The 19,715-nt window shown below is 39.9% G+C and overlaps 1 protein-coding gene across 8 annotated transcripts in view; it reads left to right on the top strand.

The window, feature by feature from the left end:
* The window catches only part of MEIS2 (Meis homeobox 2), a 182,817-nt gene that overhangs the window by 52,135 nt on the left and 110,967 nt on the right, over nt 1–19,715 (top strand). For all 8 annotated transcript variants that reach the window (XM_026651327.2, XM_026651328.2, XM_026651322.2 and 5 more), the window contains one exon: nt 2,454–2,599. In XM_026651327.2, coding sequence (XP_026507112.1) covers nt 2,454–2,599 — 146 coding nt within the window. The remainder of the gene's footprint in view (nt 1–2,453; nt 2,600–19,715) is intronic.

A 19,715-nucleotide genomic window follows, 5' to 3' on the forward strand; every position in this document is an offset into this window, starting at 1 on the left:
CACACACACACACACACACACACACACACACACACACACACACACACGTCTACAGAGGCATAGGGATCATTTATATATGTGTATATGTCTCTGTACTAAGAAAGGGACAGAGAGACTGAAGGAAAGAAGATTTTATATCTACATGCAGTATATGCATACACACCTAGATTTTACATAAGAAGACAAAGATATCTTTATCTAGACGATAGACAGAAAAACAGACTGACTGACTTCAAACTTGCACTTTCAGTATGGCTGTTCCGCCCCCCCCCCCCCCCCCCCCCCCCCCCTCTCCGGGTACTGCTTTTCAAAACTGCCTGAGGCTACAGTACAGCACCTCAGATCCCCAAGGCCCATTGCCTGGCTCCTAATAGCCACTCTCCATCTGTGTCACATGAACAGCTGATGAGATAGCTCCAGTGTCTGTATTTTGGAGAGCACATCCACCCAGGTTAAAATGCTGGGGTTGCCAAGGAGCAGTCAGAAGGCATTAGTGTTTGTGAGAATTTGCCTTGCAGCAGTTCCTTGGCATAGTGGAAAGGGTGTGTGTGTGTGTGTACGTACACGCACACGAGGGGTATGGGTAGGGGTGGGAAACATGGGGACAGCCTGGTAGGAAGGAGTTCATTCTGAATAACCAACCTTTCTCAAAAGTAATTGGTTTGTGACACTGTATAGGACCAGGCATCATTTCTTTTGATTATTTTTGCACCCATTTGACTCACCTTTATTTATCATTAACAGAAGCCAACAAAAAAGAGAGCAGCGACTTCGGGGTCTTGCTCTGGTGTTTGGGCAGATGGAAGGGAGCTGCTCTGCCTTGGGGCAGGGTGGTTGTAATGAAGTGGCCTGTCAGTCTGTAAATAGTGAGGGTCATCTCTTCCATGTGATGGAGGGTATCACATTGCAGTGAAAATGGAAATGTCAATAAAATTAATCTGCCAGCTCTTTGCTGTGGCTTTTCCATTTCTCGGTCCAGGAGGGTTGTGTGGGTTTTTTTTTGCAAGGGGAGGTGGTGGAAGAAGGGTGAGTGGACACAGGGGAAATAGATGAAGCTGAAATAAAAGTTTGGAAGTAAATGGTCTATATGTAGCAGTAATGTATTTGTTTTAGTAGCACTAAAGAGCTAGAAGAGGCTATAGGAATTAGCTCGTGGATCTATAGCATTCCTCAGGAAGCTATGGAGCGTCTAGCTCAGGCTACATTGAGCACAGAGTTTATTGTTTTAGGCTTTCTTGGACAAGGTTTTTACTTAGCATGGGATTTATGGCATTTACTGCTAATGAATGTCTATTCTTAAATTACAAAAACCACCGTCTCAGCGCAATTCCCAGATGTCCTTCCAGGACCTCGGCTTCTTAAACACCAGCAGGGAGCATAAACTCTCCACTTCTCTGTTTTCCTCTTTCGTGTGGCTCCAGGCTAATGATGTGTAAGGAAAACATAGCAATCTATAAAGTCTCAGTGCTGTCCCAGTATTCTTCATTTATTTTGCATTTGATTATGCCACAAGTCGGATCTTGTTTCTTTCCTTTTTTAAAAGTTATTAGTTCAAATATTAATGTAGGAATATGGCATATATTGCTGCTCTTGATTGATGCCTTCCCAAAAACAGGAAGACGTGCTCGTATGAATTTTAAGAAAGTAGGGGTCCTGCAATGCCTTGCCAGAAGAGTTTTTCAGATACATAATTTAGATGCCCTCCAGGCAGGCTTTCAAGGCATTTTTGCTGGAGGGCAAGAAAAAATAACTATGACTGTTAAAAGTAAATGATTTTTGCTAATGCACAATTAATGCCAGGGAAAAGCACAGAAGAGAAAGATGTTGATGGAAAGTTCTGATTAAGTGAGCACCCTACCTTGATGTGCATTTTTTTTTAATGATAATGATCACTGATGCAGAGATGTAGAAGTTTTCATGTCATGCAAATGCTATGTGCAGGATCATATACGGTGTGTGTGTGTAGGAAGGTGATAGTTATGGGAGGGGGCTGATCTGACAGTGTGTTATGGCACTGAACAGTGACACAGTTACTGTCACCTATGCAGAAGGCCTAGAATATATAGACTACAGAACATCTAAGTTGAATACATGCAGTATGTATTCAGTAGGGTTGTAGGCATGCATTTACAGTGAATGGGTTTTCTTGTGGCAGGTTTTCCCACATTGAATCCTGTAATTGACAAAGAGCTATTGCACTATGTCAAGCACACAATTATAATTGAATTAATGATATGTGCATGTGTGAGACACAAAATTAGTATTTGGAGAGACATGGTTTCTAATTTTTACATATTTGTATCAGCAATCATATTTAATGAGAAAACGCATGTGCCTGATGTTCTATCAAATCAAAATAAGGCTGCATTAGTTTCCCAATAATTAACGATACCTTTTAGTTTATATTTTTTGTTTATTATGTCTCCTTCCACTTATTTTGTTCTTTCTTTTAGGGGATGGTTTAGACAACAGCGTAGCCTCACCTGGTACAGGGGACGATGATGATCCAGATAAGGACAAAAAGCGTCAGAAGAAAAGAGGCATTTTCCCCAAAGTAGCAACAAATATCATGAGAGCGTGGCTCTTCCAGCATCTCACAGTAAGTGGAGACCAAAATAATAAAAACATAAAAAATAGATTTTTGTTCACATGCCTGATGAGGTTTATTCATTATTATTAGAAATCAATTGTCCCCATAATTTTTTGGAAGACAGTAGGGATCAATGATCACTTTTATTTTTTCTAGAAGCGTATTTATTTATTTATTTCAGTCTTGGAATCATGACAAGTTGAATATACATCATAAGATGTTAGCATGAAACAACACTAGGGTAGAAGGCAGCCATTTTTCGTTTGCATTCCAGTAAAGAGAACTGTTCAAAATGTTCTTAAGATGAAAAGGGGTTTCTACATTTAGAATATAGTATATATATGAGGACACTAATAAGGGAGTTGAGTAACTCTACCCTCTGGATTGGGTTATTGTTGGCCTCTGTTTACAACAAACCTCATATGTATTAGAAGGAAAGTACCGTAATACTCCCCAATGCGGGTATTCCAACAAACATTGCAGGATGCTAGCGAAGTCATGAAGCAGCTTGCAAACTTGTCATGTGTTAGTTTACATTCCTCAGTTCTGTAAAACACAGATTAAAACACCTTTTTAGCTGTTCTTCAAGTCCAATATCTTAAAAGCTAGCCCTATTCTCTTCTGGGGGGAAGAGATTAATTATGTGAAAAAGCAACACTTTTGGTAACAATCTATCTTTATCCTCCTGTTTGCAACTGGTTTTATGTGTTGGTGTTCTGTTGACTATTACAGCTTCACTTAAACATCAAAATACATTTTTACAGAAGAACTGGTAACTCTCCTATAGTTTACTATTCAGATGGAAATGCTAGAAAATGGTAAAATTATCACTGATGATGATTATTATTGATTTTTTTCACCCCTTCCTATAAAATTGTTTCCAACTATTCTGTTTGGCCTAATGGTTAAAAAGATAATAGCACGATTAACTACCTCACATAAGGGATTCTTTGTGACTACCAAAGTTATACATTTCCATAGTGGCTGACATTAGTTACAGTGTCTTGATTCCAGGACAAGGTACCCCTTTTATTTATGGTAGTGACTATTGAACTGCTCTGCTGGTAGAACAGCTAATGGGGATCAGGGGTGTGTGTGTGGAATAGATCCACATTTCTAAACCATCATTTTGATGTAAGGACATTAGTAGCAAACTAAGGTGCATTGATCTGGCCTGTGGGGTCAGGATTAGCTAGAATAGCCAGTGTCTCTGCTGGAGTAGTGGTTATTCTTGCCTTCCAGCTATGGCCATTTCAAAGGTCAGGTGCCCTGTACCCACTTGGCTCAGAGGAATTAGACAGAACATGAGTCTCTGGGCTGATTACTTAACCAAAGACAAAATAATGAGTCCTAAGCAAATACTGACTAATTGAAAGGGCTGTAAATCCATTACATATTGGTCAGGGATAATCAGGAGTATTTAATCACTTTTATCTATTCAGGAGCACTGAAGCTGCAACAGCAAAGCCCTGAACCTTGCCATGTGCTTATTATTCTCATCATTATCAAAATTACTTCACAGCTGTTCTTTGCTACATCACCTCAGCTGGAGATTTACTAACCTGTAAAATGTTTTTAATTTGGAATTCGAGTGAGTGTGAAGGGAGGGGGTTTCATTTTTAGCTGGAGAGTATGGCTACAGGAACAGCAAGGGGAAACAGCTAAAACCACAGGCCACAAATAATCCATTTTCTTTCACACAAGCTTGCATGTTCATTTCCTTAACTCTTACCAAAGTTTGCAATTTCTTATTTTTTTACCCCTGCTTCCTTTCTTTCTTGTGTGTGCATTGAAAGCATTCAACACATGCTTACTAAACAATCAGCTATCTCTCGCTTATCTTGAGAAAAAGCCTCACGGTTTTGCCTTTTGGAAATCCACCCCCTCCATTCTCCGCCAACTCCTTCGCCCCAGATGAATTGAGGAAGTTCAGCAGCTTTGATGAGGATGTTCCTGAAAAAAAAACCCACCCAAAAACAAAAAACCTTTTACCTTCCAGGCTTTAATGAGTTTGCATGTGCTGAAAGATTTACTGTGCTGTAATTCTCAGACCTGAGAACTGATAATGGAGACCCCTGACTAGTGCAATGTAAATTCAGAAAGATTTTTGCCATAAATGCATGCAGCGAAGGAAGAGAAGTCTTTCTTCTAAATATCCTTCACTTTTTCTCAGATTAGCTTGTCCATTCAAAGTGCAATGCCAGCTCTATTGCAAAGGGAATCTATGATGTATAAATTATTGTTTCAAGTAAATTTCTTTACAAAAGGAGTCCATGATTCAATATACATTCCTTCATTACTACTCTAACCTTATTTCAAATTGGTTTGTCCCTCTTTTGTGCTGTATGACCTGTTCTTGTATTACAATAATCCCCTGATGTACCCTTTTTTCTTTCTTTTTTTTTTTAAAGAAACTAATTGAATTATCTCATTATTTTAATTTGTTAAGCAAATGTATTTTACATCTCAGGATGTGTTCTTAAAGAAGGGGCTGCTTAGGCTTTGCCCCTTGAATGGGCCATTGGTGCATTTTGACATTCATGCATTCATTAAGGAAAGGAACATAAAAGAACTCTGGTTGTATTTTTTTTTTTTCAAACACCCAACCAGCATGGAGCAACTTTTTCCATAAACCACAGGGGTCTCTCTACATATGTTCTCAACTGCAAGCCATTGTCACCTAGTCTGAATACCTCAAAAGGACAAATAAAAAACTAAAGGCCAACTGTAGCAATTGTTAGCTGTTAGTCTCAATATGACAAAAATCATTAACCTCTGGTTTTCCTGGAAGAAGAAGCAACTCCAGTCTATCTCTTACAGCATTGACTAAGCTCACAGATTCCTTTAGACTGTCAAATTTAGCGGGAGAGTAATTCAGTTCTAACTAACTGTATTCATTTATTACCTTTCTTTAAAGAAAATGCTACCTTTTTTCTTTATGAAATATTCAGTTATTTTACAATCCCCTAAGATAACCTAATTTAAAAATTGAGTAGCTTCTTTATATAAGCTTGAGTGACTTTTTGAAAAGAGACAGGTGCTTGAACTCTTGTGTAGAATTAATGTATCCCACAGACTCTGGCTTTCAAAATTGTCTTCATCCCTTATCACCTTTTCCACTTTGCAGTAACTTTAATTATATTAGAAATAAGAAACACACGCATGTTTTTGTTGATGGAAATAAAATGCAAGGAATAGAAATTTCTGTCATTTCCCTGTGCAGTTATTGGGATCTGTCTTACATTTGGAATTACAACGGGCCAGGAAGATGAAAAGATCTGAGGATAAATTGGTTGGAAATGTGTATGCTTTTTCTGGATAATGTCCAGTGTTTGAGAAAGTAAAGGAAATCCTAGTGTGGTAGTATAAGCTTTTCAATAGTACATAAAGATTATGATATCAGAAAGGTAAACCTGACATTAAGGCTGTTTTTATTTGACTTCAAAGATAGTTAAAGAAAAGAAACAGCAAGAATCTGACCCAAGCCGAGAGTTTATTCATAGCCTTGGAAAACTCCTTTTCCTCCATGCCTAGGAGCCCTTAGTACACTCAATTAGCCTCTCAGACATCTCGCTTTCCTCCCTCAAGTGCTCCCCTATTTGCCCTGCAAAGAACATATTTGATCATGGAATGAAAACAGGAAGTGCTCAGACACAAAGACACCCCTTGCTCACATCAATTTTGAGCTAAAGGTTTTCTTATTAGCAACTATAGAAAAAAACAACAGTGCTGTAGTTTAAAAGGGTAGAGGACTTTGAAAAAATACATGTACATAATCAGAACTGAATGTAGTCATAAAGGAAGTAATTATATTGTTCCATGGTCTTGTACCTTTTGTAATTCATCCTTTGCTGCAGCAAAGAGAACGAAGAATTACACTTTTAGTCCATTCACTATGCTCATTTTTTTCCTCTGGTGTAGTGCTGGTAAAACAGACGATGCAGTTATGTTTGTGACACTTATCTGGAGTGATCCCTTTTGTTCAAGTTCTAGTTTGCTATTGTTCCTTTTGTTCAAACCTATAAGAATGTGTATTTTAATTAAAAGTATATATTTGTCTTTGGTACAAAAATACCACCTTTAGTATGCACACTAAAAAAATCCTTTTGTGAATCATTGGGTCACATTCTCAGCTGATATAAGTTGGCATAGCTCAACTGAAGTTAATGGAACTATGCAGCTTTAAATAGGCTCTGGCCTATGATATCTTTTAAAAACAGTATTAAAGAAATCAGACTAAAATGATGTCTAGAATAAAAGAATTCATATTATGGGAAAAACACATTCATTCCCTCCAAATAGTTAATGTGTCGAGTTTGTGGGCCAAATTCAGGTCACATCTACTGCAGAGTAAATCCATTCACTTCAGCTGCTTTACCCTGGATTTACATTGATGTACCTGAGATTACACCCTGGCCCATATCTTGTTTAAATGAGTACATCACCTAGCCACTTGTACAAGTGTCTCCATGGAGACTCTGTATGTATTAGACATTTTCACTACAGAGCAGAAGACCTCTGAGCAAAGCCAGCTTTAGCACTTCTGAGTAAGCCTGAAAAGCAAATATTCACCCTCCCCCATTCATAACTGGCTCCCATCCACCATGATCATACCACTTTGCAGAGGATCGGTGAGTGAGGATTTTGAGGAGGAATAGCAAGATAACTCTTTGGGGCACCCCAAACTAAACAGACTCCATTTATAGAAAAAGGTGGAGAAGCAACTTCTATATGCCACCAGGCCTCTGCTATAGAAGTGCCTTCCAGCTGTTTGTGCTGGACTCTGCACATAGTTGCTAACTTAATACAAAAAATTGAGAGACATTTGTTCAGATAAATTAGGGATCTTGGGGCTGTGAGGCCCAAGACCAAGACAATGGAGAGATTTATGGGCATTCTGCTGAATTTGAGTACTTGTACAGGACCAAATTGTGACCTGTCCTTTACATCCAGGCAGGAGAGTAAGGGGGTGTAGGATGTTCCTTTACTCTGCTGTGCAAACTACCTGTATCTGTGATCATGGAGCAGGAAGGATAGCCGTCTCAATGGGGCTGCTACTCCTGTGCAGATGGGCAGGGAGTGGGAGGAACTTCAGAGTCACAATCTGATTCCAGTTGTGCTCCTGGGGCAGCACAACTATGCACTGTACATTACACAAGGCTTGTGGCAAAGCCACAGTTTAATCTATATTGCTTTACAAACATTAATTGTTATTATCATACTCCATGAAATATTATTGTCCCATTTTACAGACGGGTAAACTTTGGTTGGGAAAGTTAAGTGACTTGTCCAAAGCCCATGAAAAACTCTGTGTCAGAACTGGATTAGAATGTAGAACTCTTGCTCTTAGTCCTGTGCTTAGCCCATTAGACCATGCTGCCTCACACATTGTTGGGCTGTGCTTATTTGTGTCAGCAAAGGAGCTGGTTCAGCTGTAGGCAGCTGGATAGGAGGGAGCTTTCAGCTGTTCTTATTTATCTTTGTTTTTATTATTATTTAACTTTAACTTTATTATTTATTATTATTGTTATTTGTATTACAGGAATGCCTAGGGGCATTGGGGCCCCACTTGTACATATACATAGTGAGAGTCAGTGTTTGCCCTAGTGTCATCAGTAGCAGCCTGAACAGACTAAATCTGGGAACCACCCAAAACAATGGTGTCTGTGGCCCTGGGTCTCATGGCCCCAAGACATCAGTGCTGGGTAGATGTAGGGGGGAGATAGTAAATAGCTTGTGATCCTTAGGAAAAACTAGGGCATAAGCTTCAACCTTAGTGATTGATGGATGTTAGTTTACATTTCCAAGGCTATCTTCTCCAAAGAAAAGAACTAGAAATATTTGTTTGTTTTCAAAATGGAAACTAAGATTGGCCCTGACATTTCTACATCCACTCTATCCCTTCCAGAAAAGGGGACAGGGGGTCATGGGGTTTGAGGCCCTCAAAAGCCAGCTCTGCCTCTGAGTGGTTAATCTAATCATTGTTACATAGACATCTGTTCACTCAAAAATTGATGCTTTTGTGATACAATGATCCATCTATTTAGAACTACAGCTCTAGTAATTAAATTAAGAAAAATATTTTTGTTAGGTTATGTATTATAAAGCAGCCCAACCCTCTTGCACCAGCAAAAAGAGCGCGCGCGAGAGAGTTAAGCACCGCATTGTTTTCTGCTAGCTGGAGGAAAACATCTGTGAATTGTTTGAACTGAACCTTACCAGGGACTCTCTGAATCTGTGTCATCTCTGTTTAATTTCAGGAAATGATGTCACAGAGCGTTAAATAACAATGCTATGTGATATATTTTTACTTGTGCATGCTGTCCTAAGCATTTCTGTTACACAGCAGTGTTTTCAATTAACTGTAAGCTTGCACTTTAAAAAATGTATTCCATAATGCTTTTTTGGATGGGTGTGGGGATGGTTGGTGTTTTAGGGGGTCACCAAGGTTCAGGGCTGTCTAAGGGCTGTAAGGCCATTTGTCATGTGCTTATTTGTACTTGGGGCTGGATGTCAGCACTCTCATCACCCATGGCAACCTCCAGGACTGTTGGTTTGTTACAAAGCATGTCTGTGGAAGAAAAACTAAATGTTCTAAACCTATCAGTCAAAAGAGCTATTAGATAGTTATAGTAGAGGCCTGCATACTGTAGCTTCTGCCTTTATCAAACTTTCTGCACTCCCCCTTCTTCTGTAAAGAATAGAGGACATAAGTCAATTCTGTCTGCCATCTGTCGTCTTTTTAGCTGTTCCTCAAATTAAAGAGACAGTCCAAAATTTAAATAATCTGATAGAATCATAGAAGCCTTGTGTGTAAGTTGTTACCTTTGCACTTGATTTTTTATTTCTTGTGTCATTCGGGGAGCAAACCTTTATTGCCCTTCTCTGAAGGTAAAATATGTCCTATGTTTCTGCTTTAAAAATAGTATTCTCAGAAATGTGTTTGCAGTGTCATAGAGTTGTTATCTAATAAAATTCTAAGTATATAGAGGGTGAAATGAGCACACACACACACACACACACACACACACAAATATATAAAATCAGGCTTTATTCAGAGAATTCTGCAGAGGTCAAGGAGATGGAATGCACTGCCCCTCAACCCATGATCAGGTTGTGGGACTGCAGAGGACCCCTTCTACAGCCTCTAGGAGGGTGATTTGGGCTATTGAGTCTACATAATAGAACTTTTCCAGGCCTGCCACATTAGCTCCCTACACACCAGTCTATTTGGTGTCAGCTTGCTGTCCCCCACCTCTCTAGTGTGTAAGGGGTGCAGTAGCCTCACTGCTGCCATTCTGTCTGCATCTATCCTCTTCCCCATTTATGGACAGTATGAGACTTAAGTAGTGCAGAGAGCCTTGTCCTGGCCCTCTTCTGCTGGGTGAATTTCCCCCATGCGGCATCTGAGGTAGCCCTCTGCCAAACCATCAGCCAATAGATTTTAAAACCCACTCGATGGCTAGATTTGGGAAGCAAATTTTATTTCCCAATTTAATATTTTACATGTTATTTTCAAACAAGGCATTACTAACTGAGAACAGATAGCAACTAAAACCATGTACTTGGTACCGCTGATTAAAATAGCTCAACAGAGCAAGCTAGAGGTAGTGGGCTAGCAAAAGATATGAACAGCAAGTGGTGTTTTCTGGTTGTTATCGTCAGATTACAAAAGCCTTGTAAAACCAGAAATCCAGAAATTAATTGAAAAGGAGAAAGGAAAGAATGTGAAGGTCCCAGGGTTCATGCAGTGAATTTCCTAAAATAACTGTAAAAATGAGAAGTAACCACAAGAATTCACTGAGGTAGAGTTGAGGCTTTGAGGATTGTAAGGTAAAAGGGATTGAATTAAGGCATATGCAAATGTGCATAGCCAGCTGTTTAAAAACTCCAAGAATGTTGCACTATTAAATGCTGTGCAATGCAATCTCTGAATATTCAGATCACAATGGAACAGAGGTCAAAGATCGTCTGAATATCTTCAAGTTGCATTACTTACAATACTTTGCAATAGGATATTCACAGATCCTTCTTTTTCCTTTCTCTCACTGTGTATTTTTTTCTTTTTATGGAAAAATTGTTGCAGTTGTTTGTGTAAAATGATACTGCCCCTCAGTTTAGCCTTAGGACATGTTTATTTAAAACCATCTTTTCAAGATCTCTGAACAGAGTAATTGTTTTTAAGGAATAATTTTCTATAAAATTAGAGCTATATAGTAAAGAGTGTGCATTTCTGCAGTCTGCTTGCACCATTCCGACATGACTATGAAATGGAGATGTCTAGTTCCATTTCTGTCTAATGAAATGAGTAGTTTATGGCAGACAACATTACTTTTGGTTTCATGGAGTTTGCCTTAAGTTACACTCAGAATACCAATGTATTACATATTTCAAAGTTGATTGTCAGCAGCTGTTTACAGTATCCAAAGCAATCACTGGCACCTTTAAAGATTTATTATTGTCTTAAAACATAATAGCAATACAGTTTTCATGCTTTTACATGTGCTATTTTTATTTTTAACTGCTAGTCCCAAATCTGCCAGAATTAATTTCAATTGTTTTGTCTAATAGTGGATGATAGGTTGTCAAGTCACTGTATAATGGCATAAAGATACTTTTTAAATCTTGGTTTTATCTTTTTATTATAGTATTTCAAAGCAAATATTTGTAGCATTTGACTACTTTGTCCATAAAATGTTTAACACCTCATGACATGCTTTTACAGCCCCAGTACACTGAATTGGAGTTTGAATTTAGTAAAAAATCAACTAAAATTTTAGTTTGCTATAAAAAATATCTGTATGTATTTATTTGCTTGGTTCCATAGAAATGTAACTATCGTGTGGGTTACTTTCTGCTTGGATTGAAGTACATTTCGAAGTGGTAGCTGAATATTCTAAAGTGGAAACTATATTTGCCTAAGTCGCACAGCAATGGCAAATCTGCTGTTCACTTTTTTACTGCACAAATAGAGTAGATATTTTATGAGACGATAAACTACTTAAGGGTACTTTGAACCATGTTATACTAATATGAAAAAAAAATTTCAACAGAGATGATATATGTTACATAATTACCCAATGTTATATGAAGTGACACAAGTCTTTATAAAAACAGCTTCCCTTTTTCTCCCTAGTAAAGACAAAAATGTAGGTTTAATTTCTCTGTACTAAAATATTTGCAGACAATGGTCAGATTAATGCCTAACCATATCTATCCTTTTGGTCATGATGTAATTTTTAAGGGATACATAAATATGAGCCCTAATATAGAAACAGGATAACATGGGAGATGAGACAGTGAGGTCATAATGAGTCAGTGCACTCAGTTTTGCCTCTTAATAACCCCAAAGATTATGATTACTTCAAAATAGCCATTATCCATAAGGTATATTATTATATATTTGTAAGAACTTCAATCCCTGCCCATCTGGTTCTGGAATTACCAACTTCTTTAGTGAGTAGGCAGGGCATCATGTCCCCCTCTAGTGGCTAGACCACAGAATACTGCTACCAGGGAGACAGTGCAGCTGAGAGGCTAGTGCACTGGACTGGGACTCAGGAGAATTGGGTTCTTTTTCCTGTTTCCGCTGGTGACTTGCCTTGGTATAAAAGAGGGATAATGACACTGACGTCCTTTAAGATGCTTTGAGATCTGTGGATGAAAAGCACTAAATAAGAGCTAGGTATTGCTAACAGTAACTTGGTTGTTATAGGCCTGTGCTATTGCTGGGTGCATCCTTGCTGATGAACAGGTCTTTATAAAGCAGAGGTCTGTACAGGGATTTGAATAGTTGTAGACCTCGAAAGCTCAGAATGAACTATCCCTGACAGGGAGAATATGTAATATACTGGTTAAGTGTGTTGTGTTGTTCTCCCTAGTCTACACTTAAGATAATAGCCTTTCCTCAGTAGTAGGTGCTTTAGCCCAAGTGGTAGAGGCCTGTGCTGTTCATTTAGGAAGGTCTCAGGCTCTATCCTTGCTGATGACCTATGAGTGGGGTTGTTACATGCCAATGGTATCCAGTACTCCCTAGCTGTACTAAGAGGTTCTGAGATTACCCAGGTAATAAGTCAAACTACCATGGGCATAAATCTTTCCCCAGTATGAGTGGGGCTTCTGCTGGCATGAGGGGGAAAGACAGGCTAAAACCAGCAGCAAACAGACAAACCACTGAACTTCAAAGAGCTGTCAGCTGTTTCTCCTCCTCCTCACTAGCCATGGGAGTTTACTAAAGTGAAGCAGAGCCTTTGACAACTTTCCTACCCCTGCTGGTCCTTTGCTGTCTCTTTTGAGGCATCCAGCTGCTTCCCACCTGTTCCTTCCCCTGTGTTTGATTGGCTTGGAGAAGGAGGGGAAAGTGGGAGACAGCAGGATGCACCAGAGGGAAGAGCAATGGACAAGCAGGAGTTAGAAAGCTGCCAATGCCCCCACTTCACTTTAGGGAAGTCCCATGGCTACCGGGGAGCAGGGAAAGGCAGTTGTGGTCTCTTATGAAGCCTACCTTTGTGTCTGTTTGTTGCCCCTCTAGTGCCAGAGCAGCCAACCATAGGATAGCCCATGAGGTGAGGCTAATCCTAGGCAAGGGTGTAGGAGATGAAAGCTTCTATTGCCATTTGCTTGCATAAGGACACGGGAGGGGTGATAGCAGAGGGGCAGAGACAGCAGGGGTGTGAAGAAAGTGGCATAGATATTTAGAATGGGTGGCAAAAGGGGTTGTGTATATAAAAGGGGTCATTGCCACATTGCATAGGCCCTAGTTTGAATGTGTGTTTCTAGGCCCTACTGAATATTGCTAAGCCCCGGGCGGGTGCTTTGTAATTCCAGTCAGAAAGGGACACTCAGAATGTCCCTTCTGAATAAATTATTAAGTGATTAAACAAATTTGAAAATAAGCTATTTATTGTGAAGAGTCAAGAAAGGGGAAAAAATGCCCCCCCCCACCAGTTACTGCTGCAAAGGAATGTTCCATGTGCTCTCAGTTTCTCTCTCTGCCTCCTTTCAGTGATGTTTGCACATGAAGCTTTTACTACATGAGGTAACGTCTTTTAGAAGAAAGAGGTGCTTCGAATGTTGGTGTGTCCTTTGCAGTGGTTGGTGGGATGGGCTTCTGTGCTTTAGAAGGATCACAATCAACCTACATTGTTTTACATAATGTACCTACTACATCTCAGGCTTAGACAAGGAGCTTTGTATGTGTGTGTTGCATGCTGTTCACTAAATGCCAAGCAAACATTTCACAGACCAGAAGAAAATCCCACTGCTTAGTGTGCATCTATGCAGGGCCTTTGCAGACAATTCACTACTATAATTAATCTTAGCTGTCCTGGCTCCGTGAAACCTGAACTTGTATCCCACAGTGCTCTTGGATGCAAACAAACTTCAAAGAAAAAAAAAGCCATAGTTTCCCCTTTTTTCCAAGCATTTAGATAGAAATAATGTTTGTAAAGGGGATTAAATCCCACTATTCAAAAACCTATATGTGATGTAGGGAGGAAGGATAAAAACAAACACAAACAAACAAACAAGCAAGACCATGATGCTTTGCCTGCATGGTTATGAATAAATGTAACTCTAGAGCTATTAAACCATGCCAAGTGTGGCTTCCTGATATCTGAATCCAATTCAAGACACTAGCTGAAAATAGGTGATATTGTAAACACACACCCCCCCACACACACACTATAATACTCTGCTTTCTCCTGAACTAGAGCTGCAGCAAACTTTTTGCTGGGATTGCAAACTCTTTCAAACAAGCCCTCGAGACTCATGAGCTTTCTACTCTTTGCCCTCTAGGCTCGCTCTGTGAGGAGCTAGCTAGCCTAAAAGAGGCCAAATATCACACAACTGAGCTGGTGGGAAATTCAAACTGTTCTAAGCGAAGAAGTCAATAAGCTGCTGTAATGAAAGGTAATGTTCAGAGTGAGATCACTGTGTTATGATCTCATGCTGAACATCGGGTTTGGTTTATTTCTTGATGATTATGAAAGTAGCCTGAGGCCAGACCAGTGAGTGTCTGTGAGAAAGACTATAGAAGGGAAGAGAGAGGATGTTTGGAGAACTAGGGGTTTCAGAGCACTTATTCCCTAAAAATGGAAGGGAGATTGAAAGAGGATGAGAGTATGAACTGAGCCCCTATTCTGTTCTTTAAATGGCCCCACTTCCCAAAAATTGAGATTTGGAGAAACAGAGAGAGGGTATGTGGGATGAAGGCTGTAAACAATGAGAGAGAGGAATGATGTAGGGTGGAATAAGAAGGTATAACTAAGAATAACGCCATGAATGAAAAAAACTACATTTAGTCTGAAAACCAGAAAAATGTATTAACATTGAGATCTTTAAGACTGTAGGATAATCTGCAAAGGAACACTGGGGAAGTGCTTTTTGCACAAAGTTTTAGACAAAATACAGTTCGATCCTGGTGTGATCCTGCATTGCTGGGGTAGGAATAATCCCGGTATACTGGAATAGTCTCATTTACCTCTCACTTTTTGTTACTAATGAAACATTGACAAAATAACCTTAAAAACTAGAGCCTGGATCACAATGAAACCTATGACCTCACCAAAGTCACCTACTTTTAAGTTTGGTTTTTTTATATTGTATTTATTTATGTTTGGATTTTCAACATTACACATATTCCAGTTGGTTCTGTATGCATGTACAGAAATTCTTACTTTCTATGCAAAATTTGTTGACCAAAGTCAAAATATAAATGGCTTCAATCCCCTAAATTAAGATGTAAATATAACAAATATACCACAACACTATCACCTCAGGCTAAGACTTGAGTAAACAGCTGGAAATTACACCGTGCACTGAAGGTCAACAGACTAGGGCTCTATCAGACCAATGAGGGAAGCAAGGTCTAGAGTCGAGGACCCTGCACTGAAAACACTATGCTCCCAGGCATCCATGCGTATGGACTGTCAAAAACATCAGCTGATCTCAATTGTCACAATGTCTAAAGACTCACTATAGTTCAAAAATATTTCAAGCAGAGATGGTCTAAAATGAGCCCCCCCAATCTTAACATTCCCAACTTTGGTGATGTTTGGAATCTAACCCTGGATCCAGTTTTCACCTGTGGCCCCATCTCCATGGTGGGCCAAACCCAAGTTCTGGATCAAAATACCCTGAAACTCTCGAGTGTTCAAAATATAATAATATAATAACTCTTATATAAGTACTTTTCATCAGAAGATCTCAAAGCCCTTCCTTTAATAAATGAGGGTAGTATCATTTTCATTTTACAGATGGGGAAATGGAGGCATAGAGTGGGGGAAGTGACAGGTCTGATATTTACCACTTGGGCCATCTCAAATTTCATAAAAAGCTATGTCAGTTTATGGTTTTGCACTGAAATCCTAATGCCAAACCAGGTGAGGCTTGCCAGTAATATCTACATTTCACATCCAGATTTTGTGTTGGTCCAACCCCAAAATTCAAAGCAAAACTCAGGTTGAGGGGGAGGTGGAGTGAACCCAAGAAAATATTGAGTCAAAACCCACTGACAGAAACTGCTGAATTTCACTTTCACTCAAAACCACCAATAAGGAATAGATTATATTTTGAATGTGAAGTGCAGTTCTGCTATGAAAAGTGACTTTGTAATGATGGGACTGTGGAGTTCCATATTTGTCTCAATGACTTCCAGATCAAATGTGCTCAGTTTACATGTCAAAAAAGGCATTTTCTAATTGCCAGCACCTGCAAATTCAGCCTGAGATCTGAGGGCCAACCTAGATTCTTTCTGGCTCAGTCATTGTTGTCAACAAAGATTCTATAATAACAATAATTTTGCAATAATACTAATAAAAATCAGTTGATGATGCATGGGCTGAAAGAAAAATAGTTCACTCACCTATAGCTAGACTGTCTCTAGGGGCTAAAAACTAAAAAGTAGCACAAACTTGCTTTAGGGTTTGATCCTGCACCAAGTCAATGGGAGTTTTGCCAGTAAAGTAATCGGATATGACTCAGAATACACTTGCCATAAATCTGGTAAGGCAGGTTTTTACTTACATAGTCACTTTTCCGAATAGAACTGCACTTTAAGTTTTGTTAGCATTAACCTCTTTTTTGCGTCTTTTGTTCAGTTCAAACTAGGCTAGTGAGCATGGCTGGTTTGGAGAATTTTTTTAAAATGGTGGGTGAAGTGGGTTTTAAGATCTCTCTGAGGATATTTTCCCCCTGAATTCGCCCATCTCTACCCTTAATCCTTCCCAGGAATTAGTTGTACTTCACTATTCAACATAGCACTAACACACAGTGCCTTCTGAAGGACTTTGATATATCATTCAGGACTTAACTGACATGGGCAGAGCGAGCAGTGCTTTTCTGTGGCTGCATGTTGAAATAATCCTTGCTGCAAAAGAAATGAATTCTGACCTTTGCTCTCATCTGAACAGGGAGTATTCTGGCATGTAGCTGAGTTTTCCTACTGTTCTTCAGAATTGTAAATAATGTTAGTGCAACCTGAATTCAGGGCATGAGGCAATTTACATTACTATTGTGTATCTTAAAATAAACAGCATTGCAATCTGTTTATTTTGGTGTTACTATGTATGCAATTTTTAAGCAGTGGTTACTTAAACAAATGTCTCTTTTCCCACAGCACTTAAAAGCTACTGTTTGCTCATTGTGGTTTTTGGGTTTTGTCACTTTTGTTTTGGTTATTTCTGAAATTCACACTCGTGAATACAGAAGACAGGAATAAATTGTACTTCATCCAAGCAAATGTGTCATGTCACTGCTTTTTTTTCTTCCCCTTCCGGCTATTCCCATGTTACTAGCAGTAATAATAATTTGGAATTAAACTTTGAGAGCCAAAACCTGTCCTTGTTGATTGAATGCTTAGTTATGCAGCTCCTATAGACGCCAATGGCACAAGAAAGGTATGGCTAGGGGAAAAGCCACTATCTATGGAATTATCCTCTCTCAACCAGAGGACATCATCAAGTATATTAATGCTGATCTTGTCAGCCTTAACCTAATTGCCATCTGGGTCCACTCGCTTGATGGAGGGTGCTGGAACAGTGGCCACCCAGGTAACTCATGGGAGCCCAATTGCAGGCATATTCACTCTCCAGTGGAGGACCTGATGGGGGAGACTAGGAGGAAGTGTGGAGGCACAGAGCCTCTATATAGAAGACCCTGACCTCCACTATATCCCTCAAGATCTTGGGTAATGTGTAGGTTGAATCCTTTGTCAATTACTTGGGCCTCAGGCTCTGCTCTGCCCAATAGAACGAATAGGAAGAAACACTGTGAATACAAACTCACCAATTTTCCTGTCCCCTAAGAGGGAAAAAACCCAAGATGGGGATAATTTGGGGCTAAGTGACTTATCTATGATCATTACAAGATATTAGGGAAACACTTTGCAAATCTTTCCATGATCTTCCACAATTAACTGATTCACTTTTTGCCATGTAATTATTCCAGGAAGGCATTGGGCTTAATCCCAAAGATGGCTCTGGCCATTTTGTGCTACTCCCACATTGTAAAGGGTGTGGAAAGTCCAGCTTGGGACTGCTCCATCACGGGGGAGTCCAGGGATCGCATAGCCAGCTCCTGTACCACTTGTCTCCTGGCCCACAGGCTAGGGAGTATACCAGGGGCATTCCTGGTTAGGAAGGGGTGTGGCCAGAGGGCTGCTGTGCTCCAGCAATCCCAGGAGTCTGCTCTAAACCACATCAAGCACACCACTAGCCCTTAGCCAGCCCCTGGATCAGGAAGCCACAAACAGCTCCTTGGCATTTCCTTACCCCTGGATGCAGCTGAAAACTGAGCCCAGGTTTTCATTTTTGAGATCTTGTAAGGGCTGTCTGTATTTTGCAACAGTAAGTGATCTCTTCACTCAGCAGCTAATTGCCCCATGATTTTAATCACCCTTGAGCTCAGATAAAGAAAATTAGTGTTTGAGAAAATTGCAAGCACAGATCTCTTCCAATTTCTTGTGTTTACTGTAAACCAATTTGCCCTTCTTAATTATGGTCTTCAAATATGAGTAGGTAACAAGGTAGTGCTGAAGTCTTTGTCTCAAATACAGCATGTTTATGTGACTGGTGGAGCTAGCTGCATGTTTTTGTAAAGGGAGAAAATGGGGCTGTTTTGAATGATGTCCAGATTTATTATATGGAGATATACGTATCTCATAGAACTGGAAGGGACCAAGGTCATGGAGTTGAGGGAGCCCAGTCCCCTGCCTTCACAGCAGGACCAAGTACCATCCCTGACAGATTTTGCCCTAGAACCCTAAATGGCCCCCTTAGGGATTAAACTCACAGCACTGGGTTTAGCAGGCCAATGCTCAAACCACTGAGCTATCCCTCCCCCCACCAATTTTTTTACTGCTACAGGAAGGACTAGCATTTTCAGTATCCCATATACAGCAGCTTTATCCCTAGACTCTACACAATATAAACCCTGCTTTTTCAGTAGAACTAACTACATAACAATTAAAGATGAGAGGGACATTAGATTAAAAGCAACTGGTCAAAAAGAACAGGAGTACTTATGGCACCTTAGGGTACGTCTACACTTACTTCCTGGTTCGGCGGCAGGCAATCGATCTTCTGGGATTGATTTATCGCGTCTTGTCTAGACGCGATAAATAGATCCCGGATCGATCCCGGAAGTGCTCGCTGTCGACACCGGTACTCCAGCTCGGCGAGAGGAGTACACGGCATCGACGGGGGAGCCTGCCTGCTGCGTCTGGACCCGCGGTAAATTCGGACTAAGGTACTTCGAATTCAGCTACGTTATTAACGTCACTGAATTTGCGTACCTTAGTCCGAAGTGGGGGGGGTTAGTGTGGACCAGGCCTAAGGCATGAACAGGTGCTCTCTGTATGTGTGTATATATATATATCTCCTCAATATATGTTCCATTCTATATGAATCCGAAGAAGTGGGCTGTAGCCCACGAAAGCTTATGCTCTAATAAATTTGTTAGTCTCTAAGGTGCCACAAGTACTCCTGTTCTTTTTGTGGATACAGACTAACATGGCTGCTACTCTGAAACTGGTCAAAAAGAGACACTTTGACCATGAGTGCTTATTCTGTCATTCTAACTACTGAGAATTGACAGCATAAAACACTAGTGTTCCTCAACCTTCCTA

The sequence above is a fragment of the Terrapene carolina genome, unplaced genomic scaffold (genome assembly GCF_002925995.2).
Source record: "Terrapene carolina triunguis isolate 2854851 unplaced genomic scaffold, T_m_triunguis-2.0 Scaffold96, whole genome shotgun sequence".
Lineage (NCBI taxonomy): Eukaryota > Metazoa > Chordata > Testudines > Emydidae > Terrapene > Terrapene triunguis.